The sequence below is a fragment of the Momordica charantia genome, assembly GCF_013281855.1.
Source record: "Momordica charantia cultivar OHB3-1 chromosome 5 unlocalized genomic scaffold, Mcharantia_2.0 BLBB01000005.1, whole genome shotgun sequence".
NCBI classification, from domain to species: Eukaryota; Viridiplantae; Streptophyta; class Magnoliopsida; order Cucurbitales; family Cucurbitaceae; genus Momordica; species Momordica charantia.
Genome location: NW_028275163.1, coordinates 19,205,499 through 19,223,078, shown reverse-complemented (window position 1 = coordinate 19,223,078; position 17,580 = coordinate 19,205,499). Strand labels below are relative to the sequence as shown.

Below are 17,580 nucleotides of genomic sequence, written 5' to 3'. Positions count from 1 at the left end.
TATTATAACTCCCGACTATTTTAAAATGATTGGGAGAACTTAAACTTCCTGATCGTAGTAAAGGGTCGGTGATATTTTTTTCAAAATATTACGTCTCTCGACTATTTAAAAAAATAGTCGGGAGAAATTAATTTCCAACACTTTAAAAAAACAATCGTGATACTTTATTGTTAAAAGAATTATTAAAAACTTTATCCGACTATTCTTAACCCAGTCCGAAAAGTTTTATTTCGTTTGTTAAACAGTCGGGAAAGGCTTTTAAAATTTATTTTATTATTATTATTTCTGTTTTTTCTGTAAGTAATAACTAAACTAAAGGTTGTTTTAATTTTGTTTAAATAATAAATAAAACCCCTAACTCAAACCCTCATCCCTCCCTGTTCTCTCCCTCGCTCGTCGCTCTCTCGCCCGCGCCGTCGCACGCTCGTCCGCCGCCGTCGCGCAGCCCCGCCGCTCTGCCGTCCGTCGTCCAGGCGCGCCGCCCCTCCAATCCCCCATTCCTTCTTCCTTCTTCTTTCTTCCTCTTCGTCGTCCAGGTACTTAGGTTATGGCATTTTATCTCATACTGACCACTGATCAAAATTTTGACGGCTCTTTAATTTTTTAAAAACTTAAAAAATTAATCTTTCTTTTTGCATTTCACTCTCCTACTCTAAAAAATATAAGGGTAATTAGTAAGAGATAAGAGATGTTCAGCACCTGAATACTATTCTTGTAATACAAAAATATAGCTTTAGCTTATTATAGCCCAGTTTTCTCATTGATTCCATTGATCCATATGGACAAAACCTATTCAACGTTTGCCTAAAACCAAAAGAAGGAAACTAACCAAAGAACGAAACATAATAAACATAAATAGAACAAATAAGAAATATCCATATCGTATCAAGTAGGATATTGTAAGAAGTTCTATTAGTTTCATTGCCTAAGCTATTGCATTTTTGTAGAAAAGAAATATGGTGCGTTCTAAAGCACCCTCAAAGAAGCAGCAAAAACGTGGAATTGATTTCAAGGTACATCTTACTTAAACAGCATTACACTTCCTAGTTCAGTGGCATATTTTTGTTTTAATTATTAATGTTTTTTTACTACAGAAAATCAAACGAAAGATAGGCAGGAAACTGCCACCGCCAAAGAATGCTACAAATACTGAAATTAAATCAAAAGGTAAGTCTTAAAAAGGGGAAAAAAAATCTTTTTAGTTACATAGAAGGTCCAATATTTTTGTTGTTGCCAGAGAGAGTTTAATCATTCGCATTATGACAGCTATTATTTTGCCCGAGCAAAGCGTGGCCTCAGAGAAGGCAGGTTTAGCAGTGAACAAAAAAGGTTTGACTTTGAAAGAGCTACTTCAGCAAACATCCCACTACAATGCTAAGGTTCGAAAAGGTATAATCTCAATTTATGGATTCTCATATTGATAGGGTGAACAGAGTTTAATTCTTGTTTGTTTGTATGGATTACACATGAAGATGTTTATTTGATTGCTCTACATTATGTTGTAATGAAACTTAAGCTTTGGCATAAGAGGCTTGGTTTAATGCATCTTGATAAATTGTATGATGGCTGTTTCTGGAAAGATTTTTCCCCATTGATGCTAGAGTGGGAGCCTAAATTATTTAATCCTGATGCTTGAGGCAACGAATATGTTCAACTATTAGGTTCCTTTATTTATTATTTGGCCTCTATTCTTATCATCTACCCTTCTTTGTGAGTCAATAGGTGCTCTGCTGGGCATTAGAGATTTATTCTCTAAACACCCTGCGGAGTTAAGGTTACATCGCTATGCGGTTATTGAGAAACTGCGTGAACGGATTGATGATAGTGATAAAGTAGTTCGCGAGACACTATATCAGCTTCTGAAGTCGGTTATCTTCCCTGGTTGTAAAGAGGTAACTTTATTGTTCTTTGAGTTAAATTAACTAAGCTAATGTACTTATGCTTTTCACAAAGAAATACATGTTAAGAACATTTTCTTTACTAGCACTAGCATGTTGGGTTGAGAGATCACCTAGTTATGCATTTTTTGGAAAAACTTATATGTAGAAAGATATGAGAGTAACTCCTTCTTCCATGTCTTGAACTCCCTATCTTGAACTCCCTACGTTCTTCTTCTTCTTCTTCTTCCTCTTCCCCGGTGATCCCTTGGTTTACCTCCCTTTGGAAGATTAAAATTCCAAAGAAGATTAAGTTCTTTGGGTGGCAAGTCTTACATGGAAAAGTCAATACCATGGATCGTATTCAAATGATGTCTTCCTTTTGTCTGGGTCCACAGTGGTGTGTTCTTTGTAGGAGTGCTTCGGAAGATCTCGAGCATTTGTTGTGGACCTGTCAGTTCGTGCAGGATTTATGGCTTCGGTTCTTTAGATGTTTTGGGATTGTCTGGGTCCGTTCCAGAGATTGTAGGGCGATGATGGAGGAAATGCTGTTATTCCCCCTTTTCGCAACAGGGGTCGTTTTCTTTGGTAGGCGGCTACTTTATGGGGGTCGGTCACTAAGGCCTATTGTAAATATCAATTAGGTCTCATTCTTTTGGATTGAAGCCCTTTTCTTTAGGGGTTACCTATTGAAGCCCTTTTCTTTAGGAGTTACCTATTGTAGGGCTGTTTTTTCGTATGTCCTCCTTGTTTTGTATCCATTTTTTTTCTCTCAATGAAAGCGCAGTTTCTTATTAAAAAAAGATATGAGAGACCATTGGTTGGTGATTTGAAGTCACCATGATCATCTTCCTCTTTACCACCAACCCTGCCCCACCATCTTCTTCGACTTCATGTCGAATATAAGCTTATGTATGGTACACCATGGCCAGTAAACTCGCGTCTTCTAAAACATCAGTCACGATTGAAAAGAAATAATTCTCGGTAGAAGTTGGCCATAGATATAGAGGTAGTCGCATCAAAATCTATGAGACCTCAAAAGATGAGTCCTTCATCTCTACTCATTGGTAATCTTTAACATGGATTGCTACCTATTTCTTCTCCCTTTTATTTGTCTCGATAAACCAAAGATTCTTTAGAGAGAAACAGATTGATGACTAGACCCTTTGGGTTGAAAAATCTTCTAATAGAAAATGAACTATTGCAGAAATTGCAAGACTGGACAATAATGAGAGCATTAACAAAATACTAGCCCCCGTGGGTGAAGAAAGAAGAGGTTGGTTCTCCTCTTATAATATCATTAAAGATTTCACACCAAACCCAAAGAAAGAAAATTTTATTGCTGCAACACAGGTCAGTCAACAACTCAAGCCATCTATCTCGTACTATGAAGTCCTAAAAAAGGATGAAAGTCTCCAAAAGGGAGAAATAATGAACCAGACAAGTTTAATGAAGGCCGTTGAGAGGATTGGCACATCCACATCCACATCCACAAACCCACACGCAGACCCGAACCTTGACTCATCCATTATTGTTTTAAGGAAACACTTCCATGATGACTGGTTGAAAATTATGAGGGTTCTACAAGAACACATTAGCTATTTCTGCTCTCTCAACCCTTTCGCGGCTGACAGAGCCCTATTACGTTGCAAAGGAATTGAACAAGCCCAGATTCTCACCAATCTAAAGGACTGGTACCAAGTGGGTAAATACCATCTTAAATGGTACCAAGTGGGTAAATACCATCTTAAATGTTTACCATGGGACAGTCTTGCCTTCTATGAAGCTCATGTGGTTCCATCATATGGAGGATGGATCAAAATCAGGTACTTACCCTTGATTGATGAACTAAAGACGATTTGCGATTTATTGGAAATTAATGCAGAGGTTTCCTTGAAACATCGAAGAAGACCCTTTCACGGCTGGACCTCCTAGAGGCAACTATTCGTGTCGAGAAAAACTCGTATAGATTTATCCCGGCCATTGTTCATCTAAACTCCGACGGAAAAGAGGTGCGTGGTCCATATAGATCCTTTTTTCTCCGGTGGAAATTACATTGGATTTTTGGCCAGAATCCATGGTGTTCGATCATCGAAGAGCCCCTCACACATGCCCAAAGAAGAAAGGTGATGGCCTTCTTTGGCCATACCCTTGAGTTTTGCCACCTGACAATAGCTGCTGCCATGTTACAAACTCCCAGCAGCCTTACATTGCAAACCCAATGACACCAATAGACCTAATTAATGATAATTAATGAGCTAGTTGAACATATCACAGCTCCTGTCACCTTGCTTTTGAGAAAAAGTGACCAAAGCTCAAAAGGGAAGGAACCCATTGAAGAGAGCCACGTAATAGACCAAAACCTTTGCTCCCTCTACCCCACTTTGTCTCCCCCTATCGTCGTACCTAATCATTCGGCCCTCCCTCAAACATCTACTTACTCCCATACACATCAAAACAATCTCTTATTCCCTTTGCCTGACCCCTGCTAGGTACACCACAAACCAAAAAGAGCCGTTAAGATAGAGACAAAAAATGCCTTTCTTGTACTGGCACAAAATTTTCCACCAATACACTTCACTCGGAACCAGAGACCGATAATCCCTTTTCTAGTCCCTATCCAACATCACACGCCTATCTCCTCCAATCTTACCCTCATCTATCTCCCATCTTGTGACAATCTCCTGCTTCTAGCCCCCCGTAATTTCTGACTCATTGGCACTGGAAGTTCTTGATGACAGACAAGCGAAAGACATCTTTTATGGGAGGAGCTCCAAGGCCTCTCTAAGCTTTGCTCCGATTTTTGGCTCCTAGGGTGTGACTTCAACATCACCAGATGGTCTCAAGAAAAATCCCAACAACGGAGACCTATCTATAACATGCGTCTCTTCAATGAGTTTATTGCAGAAAATGATCTCAGGAACCTGCCGCCAACCAATGGTCTCTTCACATGGTCCAACATGAGGGAGTCATCTTCTCTTTCCCTTATTGACAGGTTCTTATGTAATGATTCTTTTTTCTCTAAGTTCCCTAATGCCTTGGTGAAACGTTTGGACAGGAAAACTTCATATCACTATCCCATATAGTTATCTTTGGTCATAAACCAATGGGGTCCTTCTCCCTTCCATTTTGAAAACACGTGGATGCATCATTCTTCCTTCTCCCCATGGTGGAACGATGGTGGCAAACAAACCCTCTAGAAGGATGGCCTGGCCATGACTTCGTCCAGAAGTTAAAGGGCCTCAAAGCGGTTGTTCAATCTTGGAAGAAAGAGATCTTTGGCTGCATCCTAAGGATTTAGCTGCTCTTAACTCAAAGAGGAGATGGGGTCTATTCATCCTGAACAGATTCTCCAATGGTCTTCCCTTAAAGCACAACTCCTCTCTTTAGCTGTCAAAGAGGAAGCACATTGGAGGCTGCAGTGCAAGGTTAAATGGCTTAAAGAAGGGGACGTGAACTCGGTTTCTTTCACAGGTTGGTAGCGGCCAGGTGTAGAAAAAGTACCATTTTGGAGGTCTCTCCTAAGATGGTGGTAGTATGACGAAAGACAAAGACATTGAACAAATTCATATTTTTTTTTTGAAAATCTCTACGCAAAGTAGGAAGGTATTAGATTTCTCCCTCACCCTCTTAATTGGGACCCATCATCCCTTGACAGAAAGCTCTACTTGAATCTCCTTTTACAGAATTTGAAATTTGGCTAGTAGTTAAGGAGTTGGGATACAACAAAAACGTTGGGCCCCGATGGATATACAGTAGAATTCTACAAAAATGTTTTGGAACATTTTCAAGGCCGATATTCTTAGAGTGCTCCAAGATTTTTTTTAGAAAGGAATTGTGAATGCCAGCCTACATGAGACATATATCTTCTTAATCCCGAAATAGACGGATGCCCGATCGGTCAGTGACTTCCGTTCCATTAACTTGATTTCTTGTATGTACAAGATCATAGCTAGAGTGAAAGATTAAAGAAGGTTCTGCCGTTTACAATCACCCTTCAACAATCCGCTTTCGTGGCTCATCGTCAAATTTTAGATGCTTCTTTAATTGCAAATGAGCTCATCGATGAATGTTTCCAGAAAAAGGAAAATCAGGTGGTTATAAAGCTAGACATTGATAAGGCCTTTGACAAGGTGGACTGGGACTTTTTGATGGTATTTTAGAAGCAAAAGGTTTTTGACATTGATGGCAATGGCAAAAATGGATCAGGGGATGCATTTCCTCCACCAATTTCTCTATTATCATCAATGGGAAGCCTCGAGGCAAGCTAAGAGCATTTAGAGGTCTAAGGCAACGAGACCCCTGTCACCTTTCCTCTTTATCCTTGTAGTGGATTGTTTTAGTAGGCTCCTCACCCTTGCAGCAGTATCCAATTCGATAAAGGGTCTCACAGTAGGTTCTGGCTAATTGGAGATACACCATCTCCAATTTGCAGATGATGGAAGCTGCCCATCTTACAAACCTGTTTTCCATCATTAAGATCTTTGAAGAAGCATCTAGGCTGAATTCTAACCTTCACAAGACTGAAATGATGGGAATAAACTTGGTGGACAGAGAGCTGGATCTCTTGGCAAATCGGTTTGTTTGTAAAAGAGCATCTTGGCCCAATTCATACCTTGGTCTCCCCTTCAATGGTAAACCTCATTCGACATCCTTTTGGGACCCCATTTTGGAAAAAATAAGGAAAAAGTTTAGCTCATGGGAAAATTCTCTTATCTCAAAAGGAGATAGGCTCACCCTCCTTCAAGCTACACTATCCAATCTCCCTATATATTATCTCTCTCTCTTTCCCATCCCATCAAAGGTGGCAAATGAATTGGAGAAAATGATGAGAACTTTCTTTGGAAAGGAAACAACACCAACAGGGGCCAACATCTTGGTGTGTTCTTTGTAAACAATATGACGAATCCTTGGGGCACATTTTCGTTTCATGCAACTTCTCATCCAAACTATGGGTTTGATCTCTTATCATCTTTTGGATGGCCAAGCTTCTTCCATCAGACATACACTCTCCCTTATCTACTGCTCTCACGGGTCACCCATTTTCTAACGAAGCAAAGGTTCTCTGGATGCATTTTGTGTGTGCCATGCTGTGGTCGATCTGGTTGGAAAGAAACCGTAGGATCTTTCAAGGAAAAGAGCTATTTACCAAAAGCCTTTTTGAATCTATAGTGTCTATGGTGGTACCGTGGTTCCAATGTTCTCCTATATTTCAAAACTATAGTTTTGTCCTCTTTTAACCAATTGGAGAGCTTTTTTGTAACTCCTTTGGTTTGGGCTGTGTTCCCCCTTTTTTTATATCTCTCTCTTTTCATTTCATTACATTAATGAATCGTTTCTCATTCAAAAAAAGAAAGAAAGAAAGGTATGAGAGTCTTGTTGGGATCTTGGTAGATATTTGCTATATGGTTTCCTTTGTCGATCACTGATTCAACCATCTAGTGTAATTTATTCTTTTAATTGAAATCACATTATTCTTCTTATAAGAAATATGAACTGCTTTTCATTAACTTCATGTGTATGTTCTAATGTTGTTTTTTGTCATTTAATAGGAGGAAAATCAAGGACTCTTCATTTCCTTACTGATGGGTTATATTTTCAATGCAATGACTCACTTATCCATTGATGTTCGGATGATGGCTTTCAGATTTTTTGAACTTGTTGTGGAGTACTTCCCTTCTTCATTTTTCTTGCATGCTGATAAGGTACTTATCTTTGCTTGTATATTAGTTTCCATTTTGGGAGGAAAAAATTTCCATGATAAATTAAATTTGCACAAGAGGCATAGGCCTAAGAGGCAAATGGGTTAAAAAAATGCTTCTACAGTTGGCTACAATCATAGAAAGAGAGAAAGAGGGGGTAATTACAAAATGATTGCATGAACGCTCAAGAGGAGGCTATTTAAATAAATAATTAAACCCAAATATCAACCCAAGAGTTTCCTCCTTCTGTGGATCGAAAGGAAGTGCGGCTCTCCATAATTGAACAACCTTTGTTAAAAAAAAGTAGCTTCTACTTATCTTCTTTCTTATAAGAAGTAGCTTCTACTTATCTTCTTTCTTATAAGAATGCATATTTTACTGACAATAGTTTGCATGATTTCAACATTTTCATCCTTAAAGCAAGCCCTCAAACTCAATTTTCCGAATAACTATAGAATTTCCCTTATTAGACAGTAGATCTGATAATTTGTTGAGAATTCACTTCTCATTTTCCTCAAACCTATAGAAAATCGAAAAATTTGGCTCAGCGATGAGAACCCTTGATTTTGAACAGCTCCTACCTCTTGTAAAACCAAATTGTAAGACTTTCTGATCAGTCCTAATTTGAGCACCCATGCCAATAACCACGTTTGAAGTGTTCAAAAAAAAAAAATTTAATGCCATTATTCTAAGTGGAGATACAGCTTGCAAGAGAGTATGAAAAGGTAGGATAGTTGTGAAACTTCCTTAAGACAAGCAGAAGAGTATATCATCTGTGTCCATTATTTACTTTTTTGGTGTCATCGCTATTGGTTGTTGGCATTTTGTTTTAATGTTCCCATTGTTTTCTTCATTTTCAGATTCTTCAAAACCATGTGGAAATTCTACAAAAGAATCAATTCTATCTACAAGATAAAGGCAAGCTCAAGAATGCTCTTACTGGGTTGGTCCAATGCTTATCATTATTGCCATGCAACAAAAGAGAAATTGGCTCATCTAAAAATGTACTGCGTAAAGAAAAAAATCTCTCAGTTTTGTTAGTTTATTCAATTATTTTCTATTAAGACATATTTTTGTTTACAATTTTTGAAATGTAAGTTGATTATTTGTGATTTTTGTTCATAGAGCCCTTTAATTTAACACAATTTTCCTTTTATTATAGAATGTCGTGGACGAAGGGATGCTGCATGCTTTTGAGTCTCATGTGCCTACAGAATCTACTGGTATGTGAAAGGAGAGTCCATTTGTTGGTGTTTGTGCTTGTTACATTCTCTCTCTCTTTCTCATCAATAACCATTTTGTTATTTTTGATAAAATACAACTTTTGTTAAGGAAATGAAAGAACAATAAAACAAGGAGAGTCCCACAAAAGTAAGGGCCCAACAAAAACAGGGGAACAACCTCAAAACAGTCGTCAATAACTATTAATCACAATAAGATATAGTAAAGGAGGATAAAGTATTGTAGCCAAAAGATAAAAAACCCTTTACAACTTGTCAACTTCTTTACAACTTTTGTAATTATTAGTTAGGTTTTACTCTTTTGGATTGGAGGCCCTTTCTTTAGGTGGTGCTCCTTCTTGTGGGTTGGTTTTTTGTATGTCATGTGCTTTTGTTTTCATTGGTCTCAATGAAAGTTCAGTTTCTTTTAAAAAGCAAGATCCTTTTCAATTAATTTGTAAGATTTGGTTACTTTTAGCTTTGAATAAAAAACAATATCATAGATGGCATGAAATTTCGAAGGGGGGAATCCCGATCCAAAGGGAGTTTTCAAAGACTTCTCCAATTGGAAAAAGAGAATGAAAATCTATAGTAGTGAAAAATGGTTGGGCATTTACGCCAAGTTACAACAAAAAAAACTATAGCACTAAAAATAACTTTAGCCTTTTACCTTATTGAGTCCAATTGACTCGTTTGGACGTCTGAAAGTATTGGAAGGGAAATATTCACATTCCTTTCTCAGAAATGGTTATTACATTGTTGGCCCGTAAGCAGGAACCTAGCTAAATTAGAAAGACAATAATCCATCTAGGATGATTTCTAACCTAGGGCAAGTGCAAATATGCATGAAAAATAGGGTGAGAATACAAGGAAGAAAAGAATTCAGAGATGTGAATAGGTAACATCTACTTCCCAGAATCAGAGGAAAGTAAATCTGCTTTCTTTGCCAACAAATATTATGTAACATATCATCCTGCTGCATAATGAAAGTGAATCCGGCATCAGTGCACTCCTTTTGTTTCAGGCTTTTCTTGTCATGTCCACTTTGTTGTTCTTTTGTTCTTTTATTCTTCTTAATAAAGTTAGGTTTCTCCTTAGAAAAATAGAACTTTAGCATGAAGGAACTGGAAAGTATTGATTGTGTGTCGTATTAAGATAATAAGTTTCTTGTTTGAAATCATTTTCTATGTGGTATTGGAAATTCTGGTCTTCATTTCTTTTATTGCCTGCTTATCACTAAACCATCTAATCTGATATTTTTTCTGTATCTTTGTTGTTTCTGTTCAGGGACTTGTGTCATTATTGAGAAATTAGAGGATTTGGTGCTTGTGTTATTAAATTGTTTCCAAGAGTTCATGCCGGTGGTTCATGATGTAACACTTCTTAATGCACAAATATATGACTGTATGCTATATGTTGTTCAAAGCATACATCTTGCAGTTCAGTATTTCCTTTATGGGAGTGAAAAAGGTAAAGTGGAATCACATTCTCCTTGTAAAGGATTTGACATGCGGTTGGAGGGGACAATTTCGTCAGCATTGTTAAAGAAATTGTTTTCCGTGTTTCCCCTCAATCCATCGCATCATGTCTCGGAGAAGGTAAACTAAGATCATTATGTTTGATCCCAAATGATAACGTCTTGTATTTTCATTTCCTTTTATTGAAATGAACCTTTGACTTGTTTCAAATTTACCACTTTTTCTTCTTAATAACTATTACTTTTTGTAACCATCATGGGATGACCCAAGTGGTCAGTGAGGGCCAATGTAAATAGCAAAGGACTTAGAGGGAATGAGTTCAAACCATGGTGGCCACCTATCTAGGATTTATATCCTACAAGTTTTTTTGTCAACCAAATGTAGTAATGTTAGGCGGTTGGCTTGTGAATAGTTGAGGTGTGCGCAAGCTGGCCCGGACACATGGATATCAAAAAAAAAAAAATTACTTTTTGTGTGTTTAGTAGTGTTTTTCAGTAGAAAATAAAGTTTGTAACTTGGAGAGACCTTTTGCTTCAAAATACTCTCGCTCAAAATAGACTTGCTTCCTTAGTGAACCTCAACGAGTTTGTTGTGGAAATTCATTATTTTCAATCATGTGCCTTCTAAAAACTTGTCATGATTGAAATGATTTAAAATGACACCACTCAAACCACATACTGTTATGCAAAAAAGATTTCTCTAACATGTGATTCAAACGAAAAGTTGATTACGATCTTAAAGCATTTTTATTACACTCTGAAAGTGCTAGGTTTCTTGTTTGTGTGCATCCTACATTAAATCGAAGAACCAATATGTCATGACCTTTCAAAATTAATGATTCTATTGTTTTGTTTATGTCTGACAGGACGACGACAGATTACTTACGCTGAACATCGTCATTACGGAGATATTTTTGCATTCAAGCAAGCGTATTAAACCTTCAAATGTGATATTGGAGAGATTTCTAGAATTTATAGAAAGTGTTATGCTTGGAAAGGTAATAATTCTCAGACCATATTTCAAGGATTTATTTTTCATAAAATCGCTAGAGGAAGTTTTAGCTGTATATTATCTATAACTTGTTGGCACATCTCCATCTAAATTTCACGGGGGGCGTGTTTCCAGTATCTAGTAAGGTATAATACTTTGAAATTTTTCGGTGATCAGGTATTACTTCAAGTATCATTAATTCTTATCACCTTAAGGCTGATGTCTTTTGTATCAAGATGATGTCCAAAGAATGATACTTGTTACCCATAATAGTACCCACCTTCATGAATTCTATCATGTTTATTTGGCAATTAACGATATATATTTTTTTCTGGATCAGAATATGTTTGGGTATTTTTGAGTGTACGATTTATTTTTCTGGTTGGTACTTTGGGGTGAGTGGTGGATTGTTGATTCTTGGGTTGTCGTTCTCTAAGTATAACGTGTTAATTTGCAGACTGTCAATGGCACTCAATTTGGTAAAGTGGTCAGGGAGAAACATATCCTTCCATTACTTTCTTTTATTCCTGAACTCGTTGCACAAATGGAAAATACTTGGAAGTTTCGACTGCTTCAGGTTTGACATTATGAGCAAGTGACACTTTCTGTTATCCATGTTTTCCAACTTTTTAATGTTCCAAAAATGAATATAGAATCTAGAAAACCATATTGATCAGGTAAAGTACTCGCAGGGATTTACTCATGTATTCAAAGATTGCCACCCAGAGTCTTCGTTAAAATTGGCTTGCCTGCATGTTATTGAAGAAATACTTATTCCCGTAAGTTTGCTCAATTGTTTTTCTTTAGAAATTACTTAGGATACAAAATCACTCTCTTGATTTATTTCATCAACCATAGACAGCTGAGTCGTCATGCCTAGATGCAAGTTTTCCTGAGATAGTCGAGTACCGGGTGGCGTGGATTAGAGAGCTTCCTTTGTTGCTGATCCTTCTAGGTGATAAACATGCTTCCTGTTCTGAGGTAATGTTCCAATGCTGGTGCTAAAGGTTAACTTGAAAGTAAATATGTATCCTGTTGCTTATCCATATGTAATGCGTTAATTATGGCATTCTATAATTCATGATATGGCTTTATCAAATAAAAAAAAAATTCATGATATGGTTATCTGTAGTAAATTTTTTTATTTTTTTCTTAATTTTCATTTCTACTTCTAAGTTGCATTGCATTGTAGGTTGTACTGCGTCTTTTGCTTCATGTGGGACAATCATCTTTCTTAAACTCTTCCCTGAAATGGGAATATGACAACACCCAATACCCATTACAAGAGTATTATAGTATGGTGGATACTGCTGACGGTAAGTGTCGTTTATATTTAGTTCCTATATTTTGATGGTTGTTTATTTAGTCCCTGAACTGAACTTCTCATTTTGATTTTTATAAAACTACATTGTTTTATTATTTGGTGTGGCATGTTGATTGAACCAATGATTGATCATTTGGCATGATGTGATTACATGTTGCATAAGCGAGTAGGTCAATTTGACAAAATAAAGGTTGGTGGGCTAAAAAATTTCTTCGATTACCTGACATGTTTCTTTTTTTGTTGCCTACTTTTTAAAATACTTCTTTAAAACAAATGAATAATTTTAAAAAACTTGATTTTGTTTTTGAAATTTGGTTAAGAATTAAAATATGTTCATAAGAAGGTGAAAAACATACCAAAGAAATGGTGAGAAAGCTAGTTTTTAAAAATAGAAGTCTCCATTATATCACTAGTTTTTAAAAATAGAAGGTAAAATATAGAATATTATATTCGAAATATCATTATTTTATTTAGTTCGCCTACTTTTTGTTCCATGTCATGCCAAATAATTATTCTCATGTCACATTAAATTATTAGAATGAAAAAAATTAGGGATGTTATTTAAATTTATAAAGTTCGAGGCTAGATTAACACAACCATCATCAAGGAAGTTTGTTATTGAATCTAATTTTTCCATTATCAAAGGGTGAAATAAGCAACTCCGTCTTCATTTATCATTCTGTTGCAGGAAATAAATGCTATGGTCCTTTTACAAGGCTTCCCAAAGAATGTCAGGAGCTCTCAATTTGTTGTCTTTATTACTTCTCTTATTTGGATCCTCTTGTATTGAAGTCATTAGCTTCTTGCTGCCTATGTGAGTAATTATTTCTCATCGTACATTTTCCTGCTTTAACAAATTTTCTTTTTGTTTTGTTTTGTTTTCTTTTATGTTTTTAAGATCGTTTTATCACTTCTTGTTCATAGGCCCTGAGTTGCATCCAGATATAGTGTTTCGGATGATAGAGGTTCTTCATTCAGCCTATAAAGCTGGACACATGCAGATCGCTGACTACATTAGTTTCTGTGCCACTCTTCTCTCTTGTTTTAAAGTTTCCCCAGGTAACAATCCCAACTGATTAAGCTATGGTTTGGATTTCGTTTCAATTTAGCTTTTATGGTTTTAAAAGATTCAATTTGGTTGCCTCAAGGAATAGTCTAGTTGGCAAGAGCTTGGGGTCTATTGTTTATACTGGCTTAGAGGTTTTAGGTTCGAACTTTCTGGTGAGCTTAATACCAAAAATCCTTGATGGGGAGCAAAGCTCCGACTCACAATTATCGAAAAAAAAGATTAAGAAAAAGATTCAATTTGGTTCTTATGGTTTAGTTTAGTGTTTTTAATTTTAATTTTAATTTTTTTATTATTATTATTTTTTTGATATGAAACGAGTATTTCATTGATGGTATGAAATATATGAAAGGCCACAAGGGCAATTACAAAAACGCCTTCCAATTAATGATAAGTTCGTTAAGGGTGTAACTAGTGAAAAGGGTGGATAGAAACTTTTACATGGTTTTGTTAAATTCACAAATCTTCCTTTCCATTAACATATTGACAATTTTTTTATGTGGCAATCGACGGATTGTTATATGGGTTAGTTGCTTGCATTAGGGTTGAGTTAAAAATAGAAAGAAGTAGGCAAGCTTTGCAGATGGATAAAACACAATTTACAGACGATACGTGAGGTTTAAAGGTTTAGCTAAACTATAAGGACCAAATTGAAACTAAGCTCAAATTGAAATTTAAAGATTAAATTATGTTTTGTGATAATGTATGTGTGATAATGATCTAGTTTGTGTTGTGTGTTGGATGTTCTGAACAACAAGTGGCTTTATCTTTTGACAGGAAAGGGATGTGTTGATGCAGAAAGCAAGAAGAAGATTGAAACTTTCAAGTCGATCACCAAAGTGATATACTCATGCTTGTCACAAATTGGTGACATTTCTCTTGTTAAAAAGGCACTGGACAAAGTACTAACAGTTGATTAGAGTTGCACTGCTTCCCTTTTGTTGTAGGGTTGAGTGTATTATATTATTTTAGTCAATCATTTTATAAGGTGATTTTTTGCTTCCATTATTATAATTTAGGGCCTCTTTGGTATGCAATCTTTTCATTTTTTTTTTCATGTTTTCAGTGGATTCAGTGACTACTTTTTTGATCAATTTATTTTTGAAAAATAAATTTACGTTTTTAATGTTTTTAGATTCTGAATTTGAAATTTTAAAATGTAATAAAAACTTTGATAAGTATATTATATCATGTTATAAATTAATTTTATTGTTTTTTAAAATGTAATATATTATAAAATAATAATTCTACAAAATTTATAACATATGTTAATAAATCAATCAATTTTTAAATTTGCTACTCAACACATGTTTGAAAACATTGAGAACAATTCTTCTTTGTGAAACATGTAGCTAGTTTACTCTTTTTCTGGTCTGAAATTCAAAATACTATTTTAAATTTAGCAGCTTAAGTTGGCATTAGGATTATTAGTTATTTTTATGCTCAAGGATTACCAATTTCAACGTACCAAACATGATCTTATATCCATGGTTTAAGATGGGCTGGAATTCATCAACTTCAAGCTTTTATAGCGACTTTTTTAAAGTCTATTAACTGTGTTTGTTATCGTCAAAATAAGATCAATTGTTGAAAGCCCAAAAAAAAAAAAAACTCTCATCAAAGGAAAAGAGGCAAAATGTACTTTTGATTTTGAAGTTTCAGGTTTATTTTTTTGGTCTATAGAATTTCAAAATGAATACTTTTAATCTTCGTCAAAAAATATATATTTTGCCAAAAAAAAATGCAAAAAAAAGCAAAATGTTGTCTTTCAGAGTACAAATCTCTAGCTAATGTTACCTCAAAACTAATTTGATGAAAGATCTATTCAGTATTAAACGAAATTAAGATATTTTTGTTGTAAAGTTCATGCTTCTCATTTGTTGTTAATTATTTTCCATTTTTTTAGAAACAATTGATATGGTTCATCTAATTCTTGTTTATCATTAAAAAGAAAAAAAAAATTCTCAAAGTTGTTTATAAAATTTGAAAATAACAAGGTATAATTATTGTTTTTTATTCTTGTTTCTAATTTTTCAAACACAGAAGCATTATTTTATCATTCTTACATAATAGATATTGGAAAAATATAATATAAATCTTGTAATATTTTATCAAAAAACTAAAATTTCAGGTAAAATTTTTATTTTTTATTATTTATAACACATTTATATTTTTTTTCTACTCGTAAAGAAATAAAAAACAAGAAAAAAGAAATAGTTATCAACACGATAATGTTTTATTTCTCTCATGAAAAAGAGAAAATAAGACACCATAAGAGATATAAGAAACCGAAAATGAAAACATTACTAAATTGCCCCTAACTTGTCCATTATTACACCTCACTCTCACCCCAAACCGTGTTCTTGAGAGTAAGCTTTAGCTACGTGTTCATACATGTCCTTTCATTCTCAAGCTTGCAGCACAAATTTGGAGTCATTGAGGAGACAAAATGTTTGACCAAAAACATGATCAAGTCTTCAAGCTTCGGTTCGACATGGATGAGCTGGACTGCTAGCTTTAGAAGCCATGAAGAGGACCTGCAAAACAGAGTAGAAATTCTGATGCTAAAGTCAGCAAGTGTTCAAATCAATTCGAGAGAGAATTGATTGGATTGCGTACATTCAAATGAGGAAAATGATTCTATTTATAGGCGAACCTCCGATAATGTTCTCGACACAGCCTCAATGGCTCTTTAAGATTACCGTGAAACGTGGCGTACTGTCGTAGAGTTTGTCAGAGGCATGACCGAACTGAGGAAAGCCAACTGACTTATACATTCTTGCTAGAACGTAAGTCAAAGAAAACTTGATCGGCTTGGCCACTTAATGAGTTCGGCTCGACCGATGGTGCTGAGCCGAAGTCGCTATTCTTCGATTCTCATAAGCCACGTGTTGCAGATTGTGTATCCACCCAAGACTTGCCACGTGTATGCTTAAATCAACCCCAACATAAAAGATAGAGTTAAAAAAGAGATTTAAGTGCCAACTCGAGAATAGTTTAGTAAGATGTATCTACCATTTTCTAAAGGAGGTGGGTTTTAATCTCTTCACTTTCGTATTTGTACGTTGTAAAAAAAAGATAGTAATTAAAATCAACAGCTTGTTATTTTCTACCAAATCTTCTAAACTTTAGAAATGATTAAAAGGTTTGAATTTTATTTTGTCATCAACTTTTACGTTTATACACTTTTGAATATTCTTGTATCTAAACTTGGTATTAAAAACTATTTTAATCATCGCCCTTAATTTTTAACAAATTAATTACGGCATAGACACATCTTTTGTTTATTTATCAGCTAATTAATAGATGTCTACAAGTATTTGAAACATGTTATAGGTTAAATGTTAGGTTTTCAATTGCACTTAAATTCTTATTAAATGATGAATAAGAAAAATTAACGAGGGTTAGATAATCTTTTTTAATGTAAAATTTAGGATATTAAGATAAAATATTTAAATATACTCAATTGGTTGAGACATTTATAGATTTTTATAAAAATTAGATATTTGAATCATCTACTCCACTAAATGAAAAAAAAAATAATAATAAAAAAGACGAAACATTTAAAGACTACAACACAACATTTAAATATTTTCGGAACAAAACAAATATAAAAAGTTCAAACAAGATTTGATTAAACCTAAATCAAAACTTTTCATGAACAAAAAATGTTTGTTCAGTATATAATCTAGGTTTTAAATGTTGACGTCGATGAAAATATCGAAATTTTAATTTCATAGAAATGTCGATGAAATATTAATAAAATTATATCAATATTTATGAATATTTTCAAAAAGGTTATAAAAATAAAAAATTCATAACAAAAATGTCTAAATTAAATTTAAAGCATTCCATTGTTTCTAAATAAGTAAAAAATTATTAATGTTAATACTATATGTTCATATCATGGTATTACATATCTA

General features: G+C 34.8%; 1 protein-coding gene across 2 annotated transcripts; it reads left to right on the top strand.

Moving 5' to 3' along the window:
* Nucleotides 1–353: 353 nt before the first annotated feature.
* LOC111016649 (uncharacterized) lies at nt 354–14,689 on the top strand. 2 transcript variants are annotated; one of them, XM_022292108.2, is made up of 17 exons: nt 354–536; nt 953–1,013; nt 1,095–1,167; nt 1,267–1,389; nt 1,723–1,892; nt 7,430–7,582; nt 8,440–8,583; nt 8,742–8,802; nt 10,087–10,397; nt 11,143–11,274; nt 11,725–11,844; nt 11,960–12,046; nt 12,126–12,248; nt 12,460–12,583; nt 13,280–13,405; nt 13,516–13,650; nt 14,435–14,689. In XM_022292108.2, the coding sequence occupies exons 2-17, from the start codon at nt 957–959 to the stop codon at nt 14,575–14,577; spliced, it is 2,082 nt and encodes a 693-aa protein (XP_022147800.1). In that variant the 5' UTR covers nt 354–536; nt 953–956; the 3' UTR covers nt 14,578–14,689. The 2 variants fall into 2 exon arrangements, with proteins under 2 accessions (XP_022147800.1, XP_022147799.1); XM_022292107.2 differs by having other exon boundaries at nt 355–536; nt 948–1,013.
* The last annotated feature ends 2,891 nt before the right edge of the window (nt 14,690–17,580 follow it).